At 42.2% G+C, this 27227-nt stretch overlaps 1 protein-coding gene across 1 annotated transcript in view; it reads right to left on the bottom strand.

Moving 5' to 3' along the window:
- Window positions 1-20004, bottom strand: part of esyt1b (extended synaptotagmin-like protein 1b) — a 227765-nt gene extending 207761 nt beyond the window's left edge. Inside the window, exon 1 of the mRNA XM_060919134.1 lies at window positions 19423-20004. Within this exon, the coding sequence (XP_060775117.1) occupies window positions 19423-19755 (333 nt within the window). The 5' untranslated portion in view covers window positions 19756-20004. The remainder of the gene's footprint in view (window positions 1-19422) is intronic.
- Window positions 20005-27227: the final 7223 nt, after the last annotated feature.

Genomic DNA, 27227 nt, shown 5'->3' on the forward strand with positions numbered 1-27227 from the left:
TCTCTCAACTGTTGAATAGTTGTTTCCTTGGCAGCAGCTTACAACTGATGTAAGCCATCAGTCAGAGCTATCCATGGTCCCCTTGCAACAGGACCGCACCCAAGCCCCACTTAGAGGCATCAGTTTGAACAGGGAAGGGTTTATCAAAGTCTGGGCTGAGGAGCACAGGTTCCTGACACAAGGAGTCCTTCAGGTCTCTAAAATTAGTTCCATACTCCTCAGTCTAGCCAACCTTGTTTGGCTGGCTTTTGCAGGTCAGCTCAGTCAATAAAGCAAACTCAGAGAAATTGGGAATAAAGTACCCATACCAACCCACCAGCCCTAAAAATGACCGCACCTGTTTCTTTGTGATCGGATGCTCTGCAGCCATGATGGCCTCGACCTTCCCCACTTGAGGCTGGATGACACCTCGACCCAACACATAGCCAAGGTAAGAGGCCTCCTCCTTGGCCAAGGCACACTTGTCTGGGTGGATGCCACAGATGCTTTAGATGCTGCCCCCAGGTGGCACTGTAAATTATGTTCTCATCCAGGTAGGTGGTGGCAAAGATCTCAGTCCCCCTGAGGACTGTTCATTAGCATCTGGAAACTTTCAGGTGCTCCTTGCAAGCCAAAGAGAAGCACAGCGAACTGAAAGTGCCCAAATGGTGTCCTAAAGGCAGTCAACTCCTTGCTGCCCTCAGCTAGTGGCGCTTGCCAGTATCCTTTGCAAAGGTCAAGGGTGCCTCAGGAACTTGGTCTTGCCCAAGCACTCAACCAGGTCATCGACCCTCGCCATGGGGTATGGGTCAAACTTTGCCTGGGCATTGACCTTCCTGAAGTCCAGGCAGAACCGCACGCCCCAGTCCTTCTTAGGAACCAGGATGATGGGGCTGCTCCACTCGCTGAAGGATGGCTCAATCACCCCCAGCTGAAGCATCATGTCCATCTCCTCCTTTAGGACAGGCAGCAGGCGCTCTGGAACCCGGTAAGCTGGCTGTCTCACCAGCTGCTCATCCCTCAGATGGTGCTCCTTGTGGTGGTCTGGCATGTGCACCTCATACGTCACCTGTCCCATCTTCTGGGTCATGGTGTAGGGCCCCTGCCATTTCGCCAACAGCTTGTTGTCTGAGCGAGGCAACAACAGCAGGACCCTGCCACTGGGTTGGAAATAGTGTGTATGGGCTGATCGGTCATACCATGCCCTCTGCTTGGCTTGGGTTTTCTGTAGATTCTCCTGGGCCATGGCAGTTACAGCAGCAAGCTTCTCCCTCATCTTCAGGATGTAGATGTCGTCTATCTTTCCTGAGGTCTCTCCTTCCCAGCTCTCCCTCAGAACATCCAGGGGGCCTTGGACCTGATGTGCATACAGGAGCTCAAAGGGTGAGAATCCCAGTGACGCCTGCAGGACCTCCATGTACACAAACAATAGGTAGGGCAGCCACTGGTCCCAGTCCTTTCCGGTGTCTGCCACAAACTTCCTGAGCATGTTCACCAAGGTCTGATTGAACCACTCAACAAGTCCATCAGTCTGTGGGTGGTAAAGAATGGTTCTGAGTCTCCTGATACCTAACAGATCATAAACCTGCTTGAGAGTCCTACTCAAAGTTGGGGCCCTGATCTGTTAACACTTCTCGGAGAATCCCTACCCTAGAAAAGAGTTGTAGCATAGCCGTGGCAAACTGTTTAGCTGTGACAATTCTCATAGGGGAGGTTTTGGGATATCTGGTGGCATAATCGCAGATGACCAAAAAAATGAACCTGTTCCCTGCTTTGCTCCTCTTCAAGGGACCGACTATACAGTGGTGCTTGAAAGTTTGTGAACCCTTTAGAATTTTCTATATTTCTGCACAAATATGACCCAAAACATAATCAGATTTTCACACAAGTCTTAAAAGTAGATGAAGAAAACCTAGTTAAACAAATGAGACAAAAATATTGTACTTGGTCATTTATTTATTGAGAAAAATGATCCAATATTACATATCTGAGAGTGGCAAAAAGTATGTGAACCTTTGCTTTCAATATCTGGTGTGACTCCCTTGTGCAGCAATAACTGCAACTAAACGTTTCCGGTAACTGTTGATCAGTCCTGCAGAAGATCAACTTCTGACTCCGGCTGCATGTCGGAATATTCTAAAATCTCCCCAACTCTCTGTAGGCATTTCTCACACCTCTCTCCTCTGGTGCACATGGGCTCTACTGGAACATCCTCTTTATAAAAAGGCAATTCTGACATGTCTGATTGCTGTTCTCTGGCCATAGCTCTAATAACCACACCACGCGGTCTTGCTCACTAGCTCAGGTAGCACAGGGAGATCTTGACCCAATAACACTGGATAAGGGAGCTTGGGGACTAGCCCTACCCTGAGTAAGCATTTCTGGCCACACACCCTTACATATACATCAGCTGTGCTTTGCTCACTCTGGTCACCATGAACACAACAGATGGTAAGCTTATTATTATAGTTCTTAAGCTCTAGGGGGACTAGATCGGCCTGCACCAGTGTCTGTGGGCAACCTGTGTCTACAAGGGCCGTTACGGATTTACCATTTAATTCAACAGTAATGACATTTACTATCCTGCTGGGTGTTAAAGGGTGGAGTGGGCATGGGAACACGGCATAGATGGCCGTACTTAGGCTTTCTGGCAGGGCACGAGGGGTTCTTGTGACCTTCCTTACCACAATTAAAACAGGATATGCTTTTGGGCTTGGCACTGTCTGGGGAAAGGACCAGTGTGTTTCTAGTGTAGCTAGGGGCATCAGAACCAGCTCCTCTGCCAGCACCATCAGACTTACCCCTGGCTTGACAATCCAGCACTCCAGCATAGTGATAGCTCCTGGGGCCCTTGTGAGCTGCGACGAAGTTCTCCGCCAGGCTGGCGGCCTCTGCTGCAGTGGCTGGGTTATGCTCCTTGACCCAGGTCTTCACCTCTGGATAGAAAACTCACAGGTATTGCTCCAGCACCATGGTCTCCATCAAGGCTTCCTTGTCGCACCAGTCATACTTCACCCATTTGCAGAAAAGGTCCTTCAGCTGAACAATGTTCTTGTGGCGTTTCATCCAGGCTGGTTTCCAGGGCTCTGAACTGCAGGCACTAAGTCTCTGTGTTGATTTCACATTTCTTCAGTATTGCTTCTTTTAGTAGGTCATAAAGTTGGTGTCTGGATCCATTGCAATGAAAGCACCCTGCACCTTGCCAGTCAGCAATGGAATGAGGTGAATGGCCCAGTCCTTCTTTGGCCACTCACAGGCTGTTGATAGTCACTCAGGGGTGGTCAGGTAGTGTTCAATGTTGGAGTCTTCCAACTTTGCCATCTTCAGTTTAAAGCCTTTACCCCCTCTGGTGGTGGCTGCAGGTGGTTCAGGTGTTGAATCTCAGGAAGGTGGAGGCGGAGGCGTGTTCCCTCTCTCTTGGACTGCTTTCACATCCAGCTGAAGCTGCGTCACCCGGTGGTTAAGGACTGAGAACTGGTGGGCTTGCCTGGCAGACTCCTCCTCCAGGTTTTCGTCTCTGGCCTGTTGCACGTCCATAAAAGACTTGAACATTCTTGCCAGCCGGTCAATGGCTGCATCACCTGGGCCGGATGTTGTAATGGGCCCCACAGACTCCGTCACCCTCCACTGCTTCAACACCTTCACCCGGCTGCCTGTTTATCCTTCTGGTGGTCATTTTTATGGCCTGACAGTTTGTTGCCTCTTCACCTGACTCCTGTATCCCACTTCTGACACTAAATGTGACAGGATAATCAATGGCAGAGTAGACAGAAGAGGCCAAAAATGTTTTCCGCTAAAAACGTTCCTTTATTTTTCTTCTTCTCTTTTCACTTTAAAATTGTGCAAATATTTACAGTGCAAATAAGCATCCCAAAATACAACAAAAAACAAGTGTTCAACAAAACAAAATAGGCATAAGTTTGCCAGGCTGTGTCTTTCTAGACCTTGCACAAAAACTCTCAATACATTTCAATCAACCATGTTACCTGCACCACCATCACTGACATACTGAGGCCATGGGGCCTAATACAGCCCAAGGCTAGCTGTAGCCCCACCCAGTAGGTAACCCCACTGCCAAAAATAATCAATTAACTAAATAACAACATTGCAAAATAATAACTCAAATGCATAAAATCTCAACCATTTTCTCCCACCAAAATACCTTATGTGCGGATAAAAACACCATTTAAGTAATAAACATTAAAACACCCCTGTCAAAATGGTTCAACCCACCATCCACCTGCGAAACCCCTCTATTTGACCCAAGTGGTACAGTCCCTCAGTTTCCCTGCGTAAACCAGGAAGTACCGGAGTTTGAATGGTGGGGAGTAAACTGAATACGGAAATGTAATTACAAAGTTTTACACAATAAATGAGAGAATGTTTTTCACAGCCTGTGTGTATGTTTGCATTTCTTGATATTAGACGGAGATAACACAGATGAGAGATGTAAATGACAATGAGCATGAAATGAGCATTTTGAACTAGACATGACAGACAAACATTTGCTATCCAAAAATGACTGATGCTCAAACAAGACGTGAGGCCTTTCCCTGCATTGCACACAGCAAAGTTAAATGCATGAAAATGAAGTTATAGCAAACAGTGATTAATGACAAGCATGACTTATGAAACCAGTTATACTGAACGATGCAAACGGTATGGATAAGGAAAATAGCAATACACTAGTGACAGGTCAGCTGATAGTAAAGTGTCAGCAAAAGGCTGCCTGTGCGCTGCTTAAGCGTCATGGCTCACTCCGTGACATTTACAAAAATAAAACTGTTTAAAAATTATTGTTCAAAATGGGTGAGTGTTTTGGATCTCCATGTCCCAGATGTAACTCGTATGAAAAATACGAGTGGAGTATAGCACTGTTGCCTCACAGCAAGAAGGTTCCAGGTTCGGGGGGGGGCACTAGTGCGCATGCATGGAGTAGACGTGTTTTTCGTGAGCTCCTGCCAAGTGCAACGTTTATTTTTATATAAAGCACAGTGTAACGAATATTTTGCAAAATACCGTTCATACCACACTTTTAAAAGTTTAAGTTGACCTTTGCATCGTATTCTGCCTGAAAATGACTGATGCTCAAACAAGACGTGAGGCTTCGAAGACCACTAGCACTACCCGCTCAAAGCCAGACTCTCCAAAAAGCATGGCTAAAGGTAACACTGAAGCGACTAGCATCGAGGCAGACACACTGAGTGCCACTAAATTCACGGATGCTCTACAAGCTTTAAAAGCCGATATATGTGGCAAAATTGATTCTAAAGTGGACTTGCTATCCAGCAATATCTGTACCGAAATCACAGCTGTTAAAGAGGAGCTTAAAAACTCCTTGTCGGGCTTGCAGGCTACAGTGGATAAGCATAGTGCCATTATTCACGATCTGGAGTGCTTTGCCACAACACACAGCGACACTGTCGCTAGCATGGAGTCCAAACTTAGCGAGTTATCCGCAGAAGTGTGTGCACTAAAAACAAAATGCAATGATCTGGAGGTCAGGCAGAGAAGACACAATCTTCGCATACTAGGCATACCTGAGGGAGATGAAGGGTCCTGTCCTACTGAATTCATTGCTCAACTACTTCAGGATATGCTGGAGTTGGAGGAGAAGCCCTTGCTGGACAGGGTGCATCATTCTCTCCGTCCAAAGCCGAAGAGAAGGAAGCCACCACAAGCATTTATCATCACAGTCCATTACTACCATGTCCATGACCAGATTCTCTGACGAGCAGCTGAGGCTTCTCCATTATCACACAAGGGTAGCAGGCTGTCCATCTTTCCTGACTTCACGGCAGAGGTCGCAAAGAAACGTGCAGCATTCGAGTCAGTAAAGAAGATTCTGCATGAGCACCCTTCAATCAAATTCGGACTTTTCTTCCTGGCTGAACTGAAAATAACGATGCCTTCAGGTGATGTTCACAAATTCACTGATCCGGGCGCTGCAATGCCCTTTGTCAACGCCGCAGTATGTGAACCAGCAGAGTAGAATAAGATTGCGGTAGGTTATGCTTTTACCAGAGACAGTTGATGTTCTAAAGTTCTAAAAAGTGTCAAGTAGCTAGCCTAATCTTCCATTCGAGTAGTCCTCATCAATGCTAGTTCTGCAAGCATTCTTTATTTTTTTTATGTTTATTGTCGGTAATGTGAATTAAAAATATTGTGCTTTTTATGACCTTTATATTTAATACATTTATAGCACTTGGCCCAGTGGGTGAGTAGTGAGTTTAGTTTAAGGAGTTGGATGTTGGCCTTTAGGGAGAGTAGGTGCACACATCATGGTCAGGATGACGCTTCAGCTGTTTGTGGTTTGTCTCTTTGTCTGCATATTTTACCAGTCGTTTTGTTTTTTAGTTTTTTTTTTTTGTTTGTGTAGGGGCCTTCTGATATACGGTATACAAAGGTAGCTTCTGACAGTCCTGTGAGGGTTCATTTGTTAGTCTACTGTATCATACATTTGCTGCTTTATCTTGATATAATATGATCTCACAAGGCAGTCCTAACCTCACTCCCCAATTTAGTGGGCACACACTCAAATTTACTCACTGGAACGTAAAGGGACTGAACCAACCTGTCAAGAGAAGCAAAGTTCTTCACTACCTTCAAAGTATAGGGACTCGTATTGCTTTCCTACAAGAAACGCACCTGAAAACAGAAATCACTCTTTGTTGCATAAACGGTGGGTTGGTCAGATGTATCACTCCCAGTATAGCTGCAAGGCAAGGGGAACTGCTATTCTCATACACAAATCTGTGCCGTTTACTTTATTACACACCAAACTAGATAAAAATGGAAGATGTGTCATACTAACAGATAAACTCTATAATACCCCAGTGATATTAACCTATGTCTATGCCCCCAATTGGGACGATGAACATTTTTTCTTTTTTAAAAGATATTTTTTGGGCTTTTTTTTCACCTTTATTATTGGATAGGACAGTGTAGAGACAGGAAATGAGCAGGAGAGAGAGACGGGGAGGGATCAGGAAATGACCTCGGTCCGGAATCGAACCCAGGTCGCCCGGATTTATGGTATGGCGCCTTATCCACCTGAGCCACGCCGCCGCCGAACATTTTTTCCAAGTCCTTTTTTTTCTTCTTCTTTCCAAGATATGCAGTCTCAGTGCCTCATTTTGGGAGGTGACTTTAACTGCTGGCTAAATCCTTCTTTAGACCGCTCCTCTATGAATATGAAGCCTCAAACGAAATCAGCTAAAACTAATTAAGTCCTTTCTAAAAGAGTTTGCTATATCTGATGTCTGCCATTTTCTGAATCCAACTAGTAGAGCTTATTCTTTCTTCTCAAATATGCACCACACTTTCACACGTATAGATTATTTTTTATTAGATAATTGACTCCTCCCCGCCATGCACTCCTGCACCTATAATCCCATAGTTATTTCTGATCATGGCCCTGTGACATTAGAACTTAACTGGAAAGGTCATATAAAGCCACGTTCACCATGGCGTTTTTACATCCGGCTATTGTCAGATGATGACTTTGTAAAATTCATGTCCACTCAAATTGATCTGTTTATTAAGATAAATAAAACTGAGGACATCTCTCCCTCTACCCTATGGGAAACATTTAAAGCATACACCAGGGGTCTTACGATCTCATATGCAAGCCATGAGAAAAGAATGAGAGAAAAAAAGAATGGCAGATCTAATGTCTCAGGTCTCACAACTTGACCAAAATTACGCCTTTTCTCCTACCTCAGATGTATATAAACAGAGACTTGTATTACAAGCTGAATTTAATAATTTGTCAAGCACTCTTGCTGAAGATCTGCTTTTTAAATGTAGATATGCTCAGTATGAGCAAGGTGATAAGTCCAGCAAGCTGCTAGCTCATCAACTGCGCCAAAAATTCAGCTCTCCAAATTCTAAAAATAAACGCACACAGGCATTACAACTGATCCACAATTAATAAATGATCAATTTAAAAACTTCTACAGTCACTTGTACACCTCCGAGAATCAAAGTGGGCTGTCAGAGTTCGACTCTTTCTTCAGATACCTTTCCATACCAAGCTTAGATGCAGCCTCAGCATCAGGCTTGGAACAACCAATCACATTCAAGGAGATTCGTAGAGCAATCTGTGCTATGCAAAATGGCAAATGTCCTGGCCCAGATGGCTATCCCATAAAATTTTATAAGAAATCTTCAGATCAGTTGACCCCTCTCTTAGGCTACGTTTACATTAGACCGTATCTGTCTTGTTTTCTTCGCGGATGCACTGTCCGTTTACATTAAACCGCCGGGAAACGGGAATCCGCCAGCGTCCACGTATTCAATCCAGATCGTGTCAGCTCCGGTGCTGTGTAAACATTCAGAATACGCGGATACGCTGTGCTGAGCTCTAGCTGGCGTCTCATTGGACGTCACTGTGACATCCACCTTCCTGATTCGCTGGCGTTGGTCATGTGACGCGACTGCTGAAAAACGGCGCGGACTTCCGCCTTGTATCACCTTTCATTAAAGAGTATAAAAGTATGAAAATACTGCAAATACTGATGTAAATACTGCCCATTGTGTAGTTATGATTGTCTTTAGGCTTGCCATCCTTCCACTTGCAAGTGGTAAGTGATATGTGCTGGGATCACACACACAGCGGCTCAGTCCCGAAAACACTGCTAGTGTGCTTCACTCGCGTGTTCTGTGAGCTGCGCAGGGCCGGAGCGCGCACCCTCCAGAGGGCACTCGCTGTTCAGGGCGGAGTGATTTGGAGCGCAGGATGCCTGCGGAGCCGAGCGTATCCGTGTATTGGTATTGTTGTGTGCACGCAAATCGTGTATTGGTGTTGCTGTGTGCACACTAATCGTTTTAAAAACGTTAATCTGATGATCCGCTGATACGGTCTAATGTAAACATGGGCTTACTTGAAATGCTTAATGAGTCTTTTACTGCCAATTGCTTACCCCCTACTCTACGGCAAACGTCTATCTCCTTAATATTAAAAAAGAACAAGGGCCCACTTCTTTGCAGCTCATATAGGCCCATCTCATTGATCAATGTGGATGCTAAACTATTAGCTAAGGTGTTGGCTATGCGTTTAGACTCCGTCCTACCTTTGGTAATATCTAATGACCAAACTGGATTTATCAGAAATAGACACTCCTTTTTCAATGTTAGACGTATATTTAATATTATATATGCCCCCCCTTCACCTACTTGTTCGGAGGCCGTTGTCTCCCTGGATGCAGAGAAGGCCTTCGACCGAGTGGAGTGGGAGTACCTTTTCTATACTCTAAGAAAGTTTGGGTTCTGTAAAAAATTCACTTCCTGGGTGAGGCTTCTATACTCCCTTCCTTCTGCCTCCATCAGAACTAATAATAAAAATTCGGAATACTTTAGTCGTCGGTGTGGTACCAGACAGGGCTGCCCCCTATTTCCTTTACTTTTTTTACTTTTTTTTTCCTGTAAACCATCATCTCTTCCAGCACTCTTGTATTCTCCAGGAAACTCTCCTACTGTGCGATACACAAAGAACATAGAGCTTAGGACTACTCTCAAAATTTGGAGGCAATTTAAACTTAATTTTGGCATTCTTCCTTCCTTGCTTCATACCCCTATAGAACAAAACTATTTATTTCCCCCATCATTGATGGGCAAGGCTTTGTCTACATGGGTGCAAGCAGGTATCACTTCTTTCAGTGATTTGTACATAGAAGGAACCTTTACCTCATTTCAGCAGCTGACTGAACAATTTTCCTTGAAAAAAAGTAAATTTTTTCCAATATTTACAGATCCATAGCTTTGTTCAAGCTGAAATGCCTAATTTCCCCTTAAAACCACAAAATACACAAGACGACATATTTTTAGAACCAGTTTTTAGGGAGAAGGGTTTCATTTCGTATACGTATGGTAGAATCTTTTCTGAATACAATCATTTCTTGTCTTTCATTAAGACACTCTGGGAACAGGATCTTGGGGAGGTGTTTGATGAGGATGTTTGTGAGAGAATCTTGTATCGTGTCCATTCCTCCTCTTTTTGTGCCAGACATGGACTAATACAATTTAAAAAATTCTCCATCGCACTCACTGGAGTAAGGAGAGGATCTCTAGGATTTACCCTCACAAACCCCCTCTGTGATCGATGCCAGCAGGCTCCAGCCTCCTTAATTCATATATGTTTTTAACTTGTCCAACTCTCCATAACTTTTGGACTGAAATTTTCAATACCCTATCTACTATATTGAATGTGCCCTCTGACCCTATCCCAGTAACTATCCTGTTTGGGGTGCTACCTTCTACCCTAGCGGTGCCTAAATTTAAGGCTGACTTTATAGCATTTGCCACTCTGTTGGCTAGGAGATTGATCCTACTCAGATGGAAATCCTCTACTCCTCCCACAGTTTATCACTGGCTGAGGGACCTTTTGTCCTACTCCAAGCTAGAGAAGATGAGGGCTACATTGCATGGCTACACCACTAAATTCTACAAAATATGGAATCCTTTTCTTGAACATTTGAAATAAATTCAGTTCCCCTCTGCCAATCTGTAATCTGTATTGTACTCTAGATGTATGCAGTCTTTGTGTGCTATAAGTAAGTGGGAATAACATTTAATATATCTGGATCGTGTCATCCAAAAAGGTCCCCATTTTTCCCCTCTCCCCCTTCCTCCCCCATTTGTGAGTCTTTAATTGTAATCTGTACTGCGTGTGTGTGTGTGTGTGTGTGTGTGTGTGTGTAAGTGTATTCATGTCCAAAATTTGACCCAGAATCTAAATACTGAGTCTTAATGGGTTATTCTTTTTGGGTCTTATAATTCTAATTCTGATTTCATGTTGTCGTTTGTAAAACATTCTATTCGTTGATATCATCATTGTATAATTTTGACTTGAAAAGAAAACCAATAAAAAAATTAAAGCCGCTAGCAGCCTTGATGGGCCCTCGCACGTGCGGTTCCACAACCCAGGACATTCTGCCACCCAACAAAACAGTCACGTCATATTCATCAAATGTTCAAAGGTGATGTGCATGTTGCAAATGCCATGACTGCTTGACGGATGAGAGATAAAGACTGAGTGTGTTTCTCTGTGGTGTGAAAATGTACATTTATATATGTACAAAACTATACATGTGTCTCCTCCTTATCTCTATCTCACACTGTACCCTTAAGTCATCTTAACTTTCCTGTGTCTGCAGTGTGTGTGTATACATGCAGAGTTTTCATGTCTGCAACAAAATGCACAATGATGGCAGGTCACTATTATTGTGTGTGTGTGTGTGTGTGTGTGTGTGTGTCTGTTTGTCAGAGGGAGAGAGAGAGAGAGAGAGAGACAGAGTGAGAGTGTGTGTGTGAAAGAGAGTGTGTTTATAGATGTTGCATGTGCATGTGAGTGCATACTTCTGAGAGTGTTTGTGTGTATGCATAAATATGCATATGACTCTGTGTGTACACAGAATTGTATATGTCACCCATTCTCGTGTGAGTATTCATGTGTGTGTATATGATTGCAACTGTGTATGTGTACGAGTGTGTGCGTGCGTGCATGCATGCTACATGTAGGAGTGTGTGAGAGCATGCATGTGAGTGCATTGGTGTCAGGCATGTCATAGATCAATCTGTCAAAGCATTGAAAGTTTTTGGCACATTTCCTGCTTGGCCAGATCGTGATACTGTGCTAGGCCTGTGAATTAGACGTGTCAATATCATCAGAATCACGATATCCAATATTTTGTAAAGTTTCAGATCAATCAATCAGTGAATTGAACATTTTTTGCCCATTTCCTGCTTGGCCAGATGATGGCGCTGTTCTAGGCATCTGAATTACACATGTGAATATCACCACAATCATAATACACAATATTTTGTAAAGTGTCAGATCAATCAGTTAAGGCATTGCCAATTTCTGGCACATTTCCTGCTAGGCCAGGTGGTGGCGCTATAACAGGCAGGCTCATTGGGCATCAGGTTATCATAATACCTATTGAAGTAAGAAGTGTCCGACCACACAGTCAGTCAATGCACTGTGGCTTTCTGACACGTTTCCTGTTTATGTGGCAAGATATTAAAATCATAAGGCCATTTCAACATATTACAAGATATCAAAAATCCCTTCACAATTTAATATCAGCGACATCTTGGCATCACGTATAACAAATTTCACATGAATCTCATGAACCGTCTAGGAGGAGCATGTTAAAATTCATCATGTCAAAACACATTCAAAACCCTATCCTTTCCTTGGCCAGTTGGTGGCGCTATACCAGACAGGCATATTGGACGTCTAGATGTCATAATAATCACATTCTCTAATAACCTGAAAGGTTTCAGCCAAATCATTAAATGTATTTTGACTTCATGACACATTTCCTGTTTGTGGCGAGTATTAAAATTCATAAATATTGCCATTTCAACATATTACAACACATCAAAGATCCCTTCACAATTCAACATCAGCAATAGCTTGGCATCATGTTTGCCAAGTTTGACATGAATCTGATGAACTGTCTAGGAGGAGCATGTTAAAAATGACCATGTGTCCAAACACATATAAGCCCAATTACCTCACTTCCTGTTGGGCGTGGCTAATGCAATGTATATACGAAAGTTGCTCGTCTTGGGACGAACTACATATGTACCGAATTTGGTATGCGTAGCTGAAACCAATCCAAGGACTCCATGACATTAGGGGGCGCTATGAAGTCCCTGGGCCATGCCCAGGGCCAAACGTCTGTGGCTGAGAAGCGGTTACAATGATTGATGTGTGTATCAAATTTCATGAGTTTTCGTGCATGGGAAATGCCTCAAAAAAAGCCAAGCGCGACAGAAAAATAACAAGAAGAAGAAGAATCCTTCAAAAAACAATAGAGTTTTCGCACCGAACGGTGCTCGGGCCCTAATAATTTGCAAAAAGAAGGTTCCGGGTTCAAACCTCATGACCAACAAGGGCCTTTCTGTGTGGAGTTTGCATGCTCCCCCTCTGGGTGCTCAAGTTTCCCCCACAGTTCAAGAACATGCAGATTAAGGCCAAGTTTACATTAGACCGTATCTGTCTCGTTTTCTTCGCGGATGCACTGTCCGTTTACATTAAAACGCCTGGAAACGCCGGGAAACGGGAACCCGCCAGGGTCCACGTATTCAATCCAGATCGTGTCTGGTCCGGTGCTGTGTAAACATTGAGAATACGCGGATACGCTGTGCTGAGCTCTAGCTGGCGTCATCATTGGACAACGTCACTGTGACATCCACCTTCCTGATTCGCTGGCGTTGGTCATGTGACGCGACTGCTGAAAAACGGCGCGGACTTCCGCCTTGTATCACCTTTCATTAAAGAGTATAAAAGTATGAAAATACTGCAAATACTGATGCAAATACTGCCCATTGTGTAGTTATGATTGTCTTTAGGCTTGCCATCCTTCCACTTGCAAGTGGTAAGTGACGCGCATGCCCGACATGCACTGAGATCACACACACAGCGGCTCAGTCCCAAATCACTGCTCGTGCGCTCCACTCGCGCGCTCTGTGAGCTGCGCAGGGCCGGAGTGCGCACCCTCCAGAGGGCACTCGCTGTTCAGGGCGGAGTGATTTGGAGCGCAGGATGCCTGTGGAGCCGAGCGTATCCGTGTATTGGCGTTGCTGTGTGCACGCGAATCGTGTATTGGCGTTGCTGTGTGCACACTAATCGTTTTAAAAACGTTAATCTGATGATCCGCTGATACGGTCTAATGTAAACCCCACCTAAGTAAAATGGGGCCACTGTAATTGGAACAAGTTGTAGTGGGTTCCCAGACATAATGTATGTACATATATATCTCGCTGTGGCAAAGATAAATAAATATTACTCGCTGTCTATTAATGTATCTGTGTATCTTTCAGATGGCCAGTAACAAGTTAGAGAGCTGTATTCCCCAACGCATGTTGTGTGCACACATGCGTGTGAACGAAACCTAGTCACTGAAAAGTGAAAGATAAATTAAAATGAAAAAAAGGCATACCTTGACTTGTCACCCAGTTCCTCATTGCCCCAGCATACAAACTGTTAAAGTCCAATACTAGTGTCCTATCAGTTTTTCTAGCCAAAAAACTTGTAATTCTGGATTGCTTTTTCTTTGATGACTTAAGGCCATCCTTTAAAAAAAAAAAAATCTGTTTCCTGTCCACCGGGTGAGCAAAAAAAAAATTCAGTCGGGAGGGAGGGATTTTTTTTGTTTATATGGATGGATAAGAAATCGCAATGCTGTGTTTGCTTTTTCTTTCAGGACTTTATTACAAAAGTAGACACATTTAATAAAATATGACAGTTTAATCAACTGAAACTTGTACAAAAACTTTAAGTTAACATGTTAAATGCTGACTGCAACATTTGCAAAACTTTTAGAAAGGTACTTAAAGGAACAGTCCACCGTACTTCCATAATGAAATATGCTCTTATCTGAATTGAGACGAGCTGCTCCGTACCTGTCCGAGCTTTGCGCGACCTCCCAGTCAGTCAGACGCAGTCAGACGCGCTGTCACTCCTGTTAGCAATGTAGCTAGGCTCAGTATGGCCAACAGTATTTTTTGGGGCTGTAGTTAGATGCGACCAAACTCTTCCGCATTTTTCCTGTTTACATAGGTTTATATGACCAGTGATATGAAACAAGTTCAGTTACACAAATTGAAACGTAGCGATTTTCTATGCTATGGAAAGTCCGCACTATAATGACAGGCGTACTAACACCTTCTGCGCGCTTCGACAGCGCATTGATATCTGAGCTCCGTATCAATGCGCTGCCGAAGCACGCAGGTGTTAGTACGCCTGTCATTATAGTGCAGATTTTCCATAGCATAGAAAATCGCTACGTTTCAATTTGTGTAACTGAACTTGTTTCATATCACTGGTCATATAAACCTATGTAAACAGGAAAAACGCGGAAGAGTTTGGTCGCATCTAACTACAGCCCCAAAAAATACCATTGGCCATACTGAGCCTAGCTACATTGCTAACAGGAGTGACAGCGCGTCTGACTGCGTCTGACTGACTGGGAGGTCGCGCAAAGCTCGGACAGGTACAGAGCAGCTCGTCTCAATTCAGATAAGAGCATATTTCATTATGGAAGTACGGTGGACTGTTCCTTTAAAATGTCCGACACAGTGACTTTTTGTAGTTCTAAATCAACCGTTAGGCCTAGTTCGGATGAAATTACACTATTAAAATGATCACTGAATGATTTGTTTTTCTGAATCTTTACTTGAATCTTTATTGTTGTTCGCTAGAATACCATTTTGCGATTTCACACTTAAGCAAATGTTTGAAAACTCCGGATCTCCTTCCTTCATGGTGGCTGCCATTTTTTTTGTGCCGCACGGCGCATGCGCAGAGCTGATTCGATTCTATATTCTGCGCAGAATGCAGGGCTTTCCACAAGCACCGGCTGCCAGCCATACAGCTGACTACACAATTGAGTCCAGCCGGCTACTTTAATGACTATTATTTTTGTAGCCCACAGGCTCTAAATATTAATTTTCGATTTTAATAAAATTAAATGTTTATCTAACAGACTGACAATGTCAAACTGAACCGCACTCATTTAAGTTGTGATTCACGCTGTTTGTACCGATAATAACCACAAATTCCCCACAGATTTCGTTGATCAAGGGAGAGTAACTCATCCGCGGCCCTGATATGCGGTGCGCGCATGCGCGCACTCAGCGGAGGCAGTAGGGTGTCGGGGCCGTCGGCGAGGACAGAAGCAGAGATAACGCTTATTTTGTTTCTGGTAAACTAGTCTTCTCTTGTTCAATTACGTGCTGGCATCAAAAGACACCGTTGGTTGTAAATGAAACCAAACTGAGTCGTTGGAGTGTATTTTCATACACAAATGTTCGCTGAGTGTTTGTGTCGCCACCACTGCAGACCGTTGTCGTTGTTAATTCATAGCATGCTCAGCTGCGTGAATGTGTCATGCACCAAAAATAAGAGATTTACAAGCCAGGAACACCTCATGATGCAATACGCAAGAAAAGAAAGAAGATTTACTGCCATTTTACTTTGTATTTGAGTAAAGTGAATAAATAAAAGGTCTATGGAAAACATTTAATCCTGGGAACTGCGTGCACAGGAGTTTATTTTGTGTTTACTCCCCCCCGGCTGGCTACTTATTTGTCATGGCTGGCTAGTATGAGCCTTAGTGGAAAGCCCTGGGAATGCGTAAATGTCAAGTTCGATTTTAGATTAACGAACCCGAAAAAAATGTCAAAAAACAGGTGTTAAAAAACAAAAAATTTCAACCGCACAAACGGCACTCACCCAGGTGGACCAGAAACAGAACATTTTTTAATAATGGCCTAAATGTCCCGAGTCACTATCGCAGTTCATTGACTGAGTTCAAGGATCATGAACAGAAGCAAGAATTTCTTCATTTGTTATGGAAATGACAGAGGTTATTGTTGTCTTGTTGTCAGTGTCCACCCACTGACTCACTCACTACGTTTACATGCACATAGAGAGAATCGAATTTCTGCCGTTGCTCGACTGAAATCAAAGTTCAAAATGCCATGTATACACCTTAATTCGGCTGAAATTGAACCGAACTTGATTACTCGGAATCGAGCTACACGACCTAGTTTATGCGATTTCTGCCGAGCTATTTTGCGCATGTATACCCTATCGAGCTAGTTGTCGAGCTACTTCTGGAAGTGACGAGTGACGAGACCACAAACGGGAAACACAACAGCCTCGGTCGGCATGACAACGGCATGAATCTTTTCTTTTTGTGGCATTGTTTGCACTGTTAAAATTTAGCTCACTTACTGTATCACCAAATACATCTGTACAGCTGTTGCATAGCTGTGAATTGTGTACATAAACAAGTCATTGTATTTGTGTGTGTGTGTGTGTGTGTGTGTGTATATATATGTCCAACATCTGAAGAATGTCAATAAAAACAAAACAACTGAACTTTTTGTGTGTTTATTAAGACATAAGTTAAATTGTAAGCAAAAAATGGACTTTAGAAAAATATTATTGTGCAAAATAAGTTGTCTTACAAAACAGTGGTCTGCGCCGGACAGTTTGTAGCCATAGTCTGTTAGAGCAAGCCTAACAGCTTGAACACGGAACCTAGTGTTGCCAGATTGGGGGTTTTAAGTGCATTTTAGCGGATTTGAACATGTTTTGGGCTGGAAAACGTCAGCAGTATCTGGCAACACTATAGCTCTTCTTCATGACGACAACCGGAAGTGTACCAACACGATGGGGCGTGTAGCGCCACGTGTGGCTCGGGTGCACAATGCACCTTGCACAATAGCCCGATTTCACTTGTGCATGTAGGATTGGATTTCTCTGGCACCCCTGCTGGGACCCTTTGCTCGATTACCAACAGCAGCTCGATTTGGACGTGCATGTAAACGTAGTCACTGTTTTCTAAATCTTCACCATTCAGTTCATTTATGTGTTGCAAATCACAGATGATGTCAGCAGTCATTTCATCCTTTTCTCAATCCTCTGATCACCATTCTCAATAACTGTTAGAGATGGACACCTAAGCGATGCTCGTTAAGCCTTTGTTTTATGGCATTAATGCATATTGTTAACTTTACTGCGGACTTGATTACTTATTGTTCATCTATGGGGGAAGAGGAGTGTATGGCTCAGTGAAAATTTTTTTTTTTTTTGAAGACTGACTCATTGCCATTAAAGTCAGGGGACACAAACAGTTCATTATATGCAAAAGTTCATAGTAAAAGAGCTCATTATAGCGGGGTTGCAGTGTACAACCTTGATTCCAAAAATGCTGGAACACTGTGATATGTAAATAAAACCAGAATGTGATGATTTGCAAATCCTTTTCAACTTAAATTCAATTCATTACAATACAAAGACAAGATATTTAATTTTCAAATTGATAAACTTTATTGTTTTTGTAAATATACACTCATTCTGAATTTGATGCCTGTAATACATTCTGACAAAGTTGGGACAGGGGCAGCAAAAGACTGGGAAAGTTGTGGAATGCTCAAAAAACATCTGTTTGGAATCGGAAAGGCTGAGTCATTCACAAGCAGGGAAATGGGCATAACTTAGTGGTGCTGGGTTTAATCAACCTCAAATCTGGCAACTGAGAGTCAAAGTTATAGCACAACCTATACTAAATTAGGTATCCTGAAGGTTCAGATAAGGTTTATATGGGTTTCCCAGAAGTGTCACCCAACTACACTTTGCCCTAAAACCGTTCACATTATGGTGATGTCTCATGCAAATCAGTTTGCTGACATTATGTTCCCATTTGAGTTATCCACTGTTGCTTTGCAATTTATCATCACATATGTCTGATGTTTATTTTAACCAAATCCGATTAACTCCATAGGAGGAGTTCAAAATAATTTATTAAAAATATGTGAAAAATGCAGAAAATCCCAAATGGTTGACTTCTTGTTGAGCAGAGTCACTCAAACCAAATGTTAATTTCCAAAATGATTAGTCATGCTCCTGCCAAATTTAATGAATGTCAAAGCAACTGTGTCCTGAAAACAAAGACCCCTGCATCTGGTTAATGTTGTGCCTCAACCAAACCAGCCATTATGTCCTTGTTTGAGATATCCATAATACCTTCGCAAATTAACATCACGTATGTCCGGCATTCATACCAACCAAATTTCAAGGGTATGTGGACAGAGTTTGAAAAAGTTGATAAAAAATTGTGAAAAATGCAAAAAAAATTAAAATGGCCAACATCCTTTTGGGCGGAGCTAATACAAGCCAATGGGAAATGTATCTGACATGGTGATGACAACGCCCCTATCAAAAATCATGAAGATCAGACACACACACTGTGGTAACTACAGAGAAAAACTCCTTCAGAAACGTTAGGGTACACTATGGAGTCCACTGGCCACACATTACATGACATTTAGCAGACGCTTCAAGGCACATGAGGAAACACTAGTAAAATTTAGCCAAACTTTGATGATACGAAATTTCCTGAGTTTTTAATACATTCCAAAGGCATCAAACATACATTTTCAAATAGGGGGTGCTATGGAGGTGATGTTTGTTTTTTTGTTTAATGCCATGTCAGCACCTAAAGAGCATTTCTAAAAATTCTAAATTCACCACTAGCACACACTACCATACTAAATGCTATGTAAGTTATTAACGAATACTAGCTACTGTACTAAATAGTCAAAATATAAAAGTAGCCTGTTTTCCCCCCAAATGTTTCTTTAGTACAGTAGTATAGCAGTTGTGAACATAGCTCAGCACACATCCTGCATGCTAAACGTCAGCTTGATTAAGTTTAAATCATTAGTTTTTTTTTTTTTTAATCATACATCCTTTAGATAACGAAGGGTCATAAAATGATCGCGTGGACTCGCTAGCGGCACCACATGTGCCTAACGGTTAAGCACTTTTTTTTTTAAACTTCAAAATACAGTAGGGTGTGTTACAACGTCACTCAGAGACACGTCTCACAAAACATTCTTTTATTTGTTCAGCTTTCTCACCCAAGCAGGTAGGTCTTTTTGGCTGTACATGCTGCTGGATAATTCATGTTCTTCGTTCAGTAGCTGTATGGCGGACCTCAGCCTCGCCTCTTTGGCTTCCCGAGTGTGTTTCCATCCCGAATAGAGCGCGAGTCCAAACACCACCAGACTGCTGCTCAATCGGTAATATCCAGCCAGGTAAACGGGCAACAAAGCTGTGAGACATTTCCCAAAAGTCCATAGAATGCCCATGGCATCAATTCCCTTGACTTTATGGATCGGGTTCTGCTTCTTTCTGGCTTCGTTTGGTTGCTCATTTGCTGAAGAGCTCGGCAGTGTATCTTTCGCCGACATCCTTGCACGATTTTTAAATAGTTACTTTAGATTTCAGACAGGGATCAAATGCAGTAAAACAATTTAGAACTTAAATTTTGCATCCGCTTTGGTTCAAAGTGCGCCGTTCGTGCTCAATTAAAAACGTGCGGAAAAACCGCGTCGCAGTGCGGATCTCACTGAACTGTGACTCAGCTCCAAAGAATGAGCGTTTTCCCCTCCTTGCTCGGTAATTTCATGCCCCTCTCTCTCTCTCTCTCTGTCTGCCGCTGATCTCAAAGCAAAAGTTTCGAATGATGGCAACGCCCAAAGAGCTGCACTGTGTGTGTGGGTGTGAGAAAGAGAGGGGGGTTTTTTTGTTTTGTTTTTTTGATTTGGCTATACAAAGAAGAGTTTTGGGTATGAGCGTGTTCACAGTGCTGGGTTTCATAACCCAATAATGTTTTAAGCTTCGAACAATAAATATTCTATTGTATATGCATCTGATTGTTTGTTTGACACATGACACCAGCAGTCAGAAAACAAATCTAGTGTATGTTGGAGCTACCGGTACTAGCTGCAATTTTTTATTGTCATTAAAATTACCTCTGTTTTACCAAACAGATGTAACGTTTTTGAGAATACATTATTTGATCTTACAGACATGAGGTATATACTGCCTTTCATGGTCCTTTTATATCTCCTGGGTGATTTACACCTACTTTGTAACGATGGAGTTCATACTGTAAAAATTTTAAGAACTTTAAGTAGTGTGACCTACATTCACATAGAGACAAAAAATGACAAATTTGTATGTAATCTGTGGACTATGCCATTAAATAGATGCAAAGTTAGCATTGAGAATGGAGATATCTACCTTAAACAGCTGATATAGTGGAATAGGTAATGCTGAAATTGAGAGTAGCTCATAATAATGGGACATTTCTTCTGACCAAGTCTTTTAATATAGGTAATATGAGTTGCAATCAAAAGTTTTAGGGACTGTTCCTGTTGTGAAGAATCTAGGATGGCAAGGTCATGCGCCTGCAGGAGGAACAAGCAGCAACTCTTGTGAGTCAGTATACCGCATGGCATTGCGCTGTCAACATCAGGAGTTGTAACATATTTTTGTGACAACATGCACATTTGCAATTTTATTATAGACCAGAGAGCAAGCATCAAATTCTACGTCAAACTTGGGGAATCAGCAATGGAGAGCCTTAAAATGCTGTGGCAAGCCTATGGCAATGAACTGGGCAAGGTGTTTTGAGTGGCGTTTGTGTATCAAGAGGGGCAGAACGTCATCCTCCCATGATGACCTGCTCCTCTTGAAGCACAAATACCATTCAAAACACCTTGCCCAGGTCATTGTTTCATTGCATTAGGCTTCCTGAAGCATTTCCAGAGTCTCTGTTGCTGATCGCAAACATGCACATGCATGTCATCACAAAAAATGCGTGCAACACAGGTCCCGATGTTGACAGTGCAACGTCACATAGCATGCTGACTCACAAGAGTTATTACTTGCTCCTAGTGCACTACATGACCTTGTCATGCTCTGTTGGTTTGCAACTGGAACAGTCCCGGAACTTTTTGTTTGCACCATGTATATTTTCCATCTCACAGAGTATGTCTGTAACATGGCAGACAGCTCCTCACTAGTGTATGCAGTTGTAATGCTGACTTGATGGTAGAAAGAGATAATTATAATCTACTTGAATAAATAGTATCATTAGTAAAATCTGATTGCTTTGGTTGCCACAAAGACTTTACTGTTTCCATCCTGCATAATGTCTGTCTGTCTGTCACATATGTGACAGGCAGACATATTATTATTCCTGATTCCACTGATTGTGATTTTTTTTCTGGTGTATTTTAAAGGAAAACATGACTTAATTAACTCCTTTATCACTTAAAGGTGCTGACTGCAAAGTCATCTGATATTTTCTTTTTTTTTATTGTGCATGGCATTTTCCTATGTTTCACAAGAACAAAATCATGCAGATGAGATGTGATCATTTTGATGTGCTGAGGGTCGCTTTTCTGTGTTTTGGGACCATTGGCCCTATGGAAATAGCCGAACATGAGGAGTTATAACTAATTAGCCTAACTATGGAACAGGGTCACACCAAGATGGTGATGCGCGAAAAACATTGTGACAATTAAAAATTTATATTATACCAGCAGATCGCATTACATCCAAATGCTGAAACATGCAGGCATCACAGATCCATATACGTAATTTACCCACAAATGTAATCATTCATTATGCTCACTGCACTCTCTCGTGCGCGTGTTCTCTCTCTCTCTCTCTGTCTCTGTGTGTGCGCACGTGCATTCACAGCTTCAGATGGTTTAAATGCAGAGGAGGAATTTTGCTATGTTTGAGTGTACATGTGACAAAAATAAAGGCTTCTTCTTCTTCCTTATTTACACAGAAATGTATTTATTCCACTTGAAAAGTGTACGGCAAACCAGCTATCAGACTTGGGACACTACGACGCCTGGAACTATTGAGTATTTAGGACTTTTAACTACACCAGAGATGCTAAAGGCATACGAAAGTACAGATGCCTACCAATATTTCGAGGCAGGTTTCGTGCATGCCAGAATGTTGTGGGAAACTCCTGATAAAGAAAAATACCTTATTATGACAAAGGTAAGCTCAAACATGGACTGCTAATAGTAATAAACAAGCTAGGGCCTAGATCTAGCATATTTTATGGTGTTTAGCCGAGTCTACATTATCAGTACATAACAAACATGCTGCCAGTCTAGCCAAGCATTAGGTCTAATTAAATAATATTGGCTGGCTTTGAGTGGAATATCAGATATATTCCATTCAGCTAGCATGATATTGAATAAGTCAAAGACGAGCTAGCTGAATTCATGCTGGCTGAATGGAATATATCTGATACACCACAAAAAAGCCATTATTATTATTATTATTATTATTATTATACACTCTCTTTTCCAGTTTCTCAGTGTCTGTTGATATGTTTTTCTCTTGTAAATGGAAGGGAACCGTCAGGGCCTTCTAGGTCTTCAGAACAGGCCCAAACATATCAGCATTTCAAATGTTACTGTATATTTAATTTTTTTCATTCTTTAATTGCTTTCATTCTTTCATAATTTCATTATAATTATTCTCTTCTAATTCTAATTTGGCCTCATTTTTTATCAAATTTGCTTCAGAAATGAAAGGGTTACTGTCCTGAAAACATTAAAATAGAGTTATCCAATGAGACTTTTTTGTTTGTTGTTTCTAGGCAGAGAAGGGTTTAGAGCTGGCGCACTCAATGGTTTGGCCTTCATTGCTGGGACAAAAGGCCATGGCAGTGTATGTTTATGTAGAAAGTGACAGAGGAATTAACCAATCAGATTTTGATTTATAGTGATGGGGACCAAAAATGTATTTATCAAAGTTAAAACAAAAAGGCTTGAAATATTTCACTTTATCTCATATTATCTCTAGCTGCTTTATCCTGTTCTACAGGGTCGCAGGCAAGCTGGAGCCTATCCCAGCTGACTACGGGTGAGAGGCGGGGTACACCCTAGACAAGTCACCAGGTCATCACAGGGCTGACACATAGACGCAGACAACCATTCACACTCACATTCACACCTACGGTCGATTTAGGCTACATCCACACGACAACGGCAACGAGATGTTATTAAAAAAAAATATCGCGTCCACATGGGCAACAGATCAGTAAAATATCAGGTACATATGGCAACGCAACGCTTGCTGAAAACGATGCAATACACATGCCACACCTCTAGGGGCACTGTAAGATGGTCCCTTCGGAGACACTAGAACAATAGAAGTAAGGACGCATGCGCATAAACTATTATGTGCGAGACTTCATATTAGCCACAAAGTCAGGAAAATCTGTTCGTAAAATTAAGTTATAATGACCAAATACAATGAAAAGTATTTTTCCAGTCTCACCTGTGAAAGGTAATCCCATGTGATCTCGTTTGGACGGAAAACCTGTTGGTACAGTTAAACGCAGCACATGAATGAGGCATCTTTATTCTCCGCTTTGACCCATCCAATATGGCGGCGAGGATGACGTATGATTCTACGTGGAAGGCGGCGTCTTTAATGGTCCGGAATAAATTGAATGCTACACGTTGATGGATTAATTTGTTCTTCTACGCCCTTTTTGAGGAATGTATTGTAGGACTTAAACCAACATCTGAAGAGGTGAGATCGCTCCTTTTTTTCCCTATTTTTGCTGGCGGGATTGACTCTGCCCTAAGGGCTACTCTCTCTCTCTCTCTCTCTCTCTCTCTCACTTTGCACCATTACACAATAAATATTCACAGTGAAAATATTTTGTAAGCGCGTTTCATGAACCAAGTTATAGGATTTGTTGACAACTCGCATCAAGTTCGTTACACTTCTGCCCGGTGTGAAGCACATGTGGTTGTGACATCATCGTAAACAAATCCGTTCTACTCATCCAGACGACTTCGCAACGGCGCCGTTGCCAGATCTTTCCACTCTGGAACCCGTTCTCAAAAGATTTCGTTTTGGGGCACCCAAAACGCCGGTGCCGTGTGGACGCCAGGCCGAAACGGTAAACAATTTTATCGGATTCACCTGAATCCGTTGCCGTGTGGACAGGGCCTTAGAGTCATCAGTTAACCTAACCTGCATGTCTTTGGACTGTGGGGGAAACCGGAGCACCTGGAGGAAACCCACACGGACAACATGCAAACTCCGCACAGAAAGGCCCTCGCCGGCCATGGGGCTTGAACCCGGACCTTCTTGCTGTGAAGCGACAGTGCTAACCACTACACCACCATGCCGCCCTATTTCACTTTATGTGTAATGAATATAAATATATGAAAGTTTACCTTTTTGAATTAAATTATGAAAAAATGATCCCTTTCCTGATATTCTAATTGCTTAAGATGCACTAGTGTATTGTGCATATCTGTCTGTCTTGTTCCAGTAGCCCACTTGTCATTAGCATATCCCCCAACATCTGACACAGACCTTGTTACTCCAGGTGGCATCCAAGCTAGTATGGCTTTTTAAGTTATATTTCTCTCAGTTATATTCCATGGTAGACTTGTGTAGCATTTGAGGTCTAAGCCTGGGGACCCTTACTAGAAGCTTGCCCTGACTGGGATTTGAATGCCCAACCTGCTGATCCAAAGGCGGCGACTCTACCACCGCAGTCCCAATAAGGGTACATAATTGCAGCTAAGTTGAGTGGGCACATGAGTCAGTACATGAGCAAAGCTCAGAAGGGCATTGAAAACAACACCAGAGCAGTGTTTCCCACAGACCAGGTAGCAATTTGTGGTGCTCCACTGTGCCGATGAGGGAATCGTGCGCGGTGGTGTTGTGGCGGTCGGTGGAGTCGGTCATTGGGGTGTATGCAAAGTGTTTACAGCGGGCGGTGTTCAAACACAGTATTTTTCTTCAGAGTCACCTGCTGGGACTATTTTAAAGCTACAAGAAGCATTTGAGATTATTCAGTTCAATCTAAATTCTTTTAAGTTCTTTAAGAGGAGACAGCTAAAACAATTTTTACCAGAACTCTGCCTGGTTTCATTCCTTGACCCAACTTTATATTACAGGGCAGGCCATTAGTTTGCTGGGCTTGATGTTGGTGGAAAACATGTCTTTTAAATTTATGAAAATTACTCACCAAAATTGAAGTTAAAGTTTAGTTTTATGCGTTTTTGGTGGCAATCTTTCAATCATTCTTTAGTTGACATTCAAGGAATAAATTGCAAAAAAACAAGCTGGAGGTTTTTATTTTAAATATTGAACTCAACACTTACCTCAACCAATACTAAAATGAAATAAATAGTATAATGTAACAAAATAATAATAAAGTAAAATATCATAATTAGATGTAAGAAACCACTTAAGGTAACACCAAGGCAACTAACAATAATGAAAAAGCATTACCCTAATTGGTGCAAAGCCTGCATGCCCTATCAGAACATTTAATTCTGCATGGCTTCCTGAAAAAAAACTCAAGTGCCCTGTCGTAAGGGAAGTCATTGGGTTCAGGACCATTTATGGAGATTCGTAAGCAGGCTGCCAGGTGTTCCCCTTGGAGCCTATTCCTGAGGTCTGTTTTAATCTATGGATAAAGTACATTTTCTTCATCAAAGCACTAAATTTCCATTACATCAAAAAAATAAAGGAATACTGAATTTCTATGTGCTTACCCTATTCATAGCTGAGAAATCCAGTGCAGTGATGGGTTAGCTACTTTGCCAATAAAGCTAATAAAGATGTTTCTTAAAATATTCAGATTTTATGCTTCAGATAGCATCAACTAGGCATCCCTGCGAGTATAACATTTTATTTAGGCTAGTGGGAAATCCTTATTTATTGTGAATGTCAAGCCATTATTAATAAACTTGCATGAATGCTGAAGCGGGATAAACAGGATAATGCAATAAGGCCGGTTCCTCGCGTCAAGCTGCTACTGTATGCATCAAAATTGGTTTATAGCCTGACTCAGGGATGTCCGTTTCCTGTAAGCCAAGAAGGCTATGATAAAGCTCATCACAAGCACGACGTAGGCTACCTTTTAAAATAAGGGGTTGGAAGGCGAATCGGGAAGGCTGAGTTATTCAGGGATGAGAATGAAAAATATTAAAGTCTGAAAAAAGCCAGGGGTTTGGGGGCTGCAGGCACCCAGTGGGGCCCAGGGGCAGGGAGCTAATGATTTTTGGCTTTTTTTTTTTATACCCCAAAACCATTAATTTTATCAGCAAAAAGTTGCAATGTATTTGGAAATAAATTCCCCTTCTTGGTGGACTACCAGGTGAAAATGATTAATATGGTACAAGAGACTTGTTTTTAATCAATTCACATTTGATGATTTCAAAAAATCAATGCACCTATTAATATAACCGAGCTCTACAGTATTATATTTCTGCATTTTTGCTCTTCATGTCTTTGAATACTCTAATCCTTTAAAATGAAGTACAAACCAGAAAAAAGTTCTATCATATAATTCTCTTAAGCTTTCTGCTGATGTTATCATGGTAGCAGGAGGTCTTGCATATTAAGCAGGCAACATTCAACATCACTTATCACTTCCCTTTCAACTGTTGTGTGTACTAACTAGGTTTTATCTGGACAGGATGTTGTGTAATGTAATACATATACCATATGGTCAATTTGAAGATCAAGATGTTGATTTTGAATTAAACAGGCATGTACAATGTGTCATGGTCCTACCTGTGGTTTTCCTCTCTTCAGGTAACAATTCCACTCCTCTCCACTCAGTATTACCTGCCACGCCCGCATACTCCTCCTCTTATTAACTTTCAGTAGCTGTCATTGGCTGTTGCCTATCACCTGCTCCTCCTTTGTGGGTATTTAAACTGCAGTCCTCCCAAGCTTCAGTGTCAGATCGTCTTCAAGGCATCGACTCCGTCAACTCTTCAGTCCTGGTAACCTGACCCTGCACTTCTGTCCCTAATCTTGCTACCTGATCTGTGACTCTGTGTTCCAGCCTGTTCCCTAA

Source organism: Neoarius graeffei, chromosome 4 (assembly GCF_027579695.1).
Source record: "Neoarius graeffei isolate fNeoGra1 chromosome 4, fNeoGra1.pri, whole genome shotgun sequence".
In the NCBI taxonomy this organism is placed as follows: domain Eukaryota; kingdom Metazoa; phylum Chordata; class Actinopteri; order Siluriformes; family Ariidae; genus Neoarius; species Neoarius graeffei.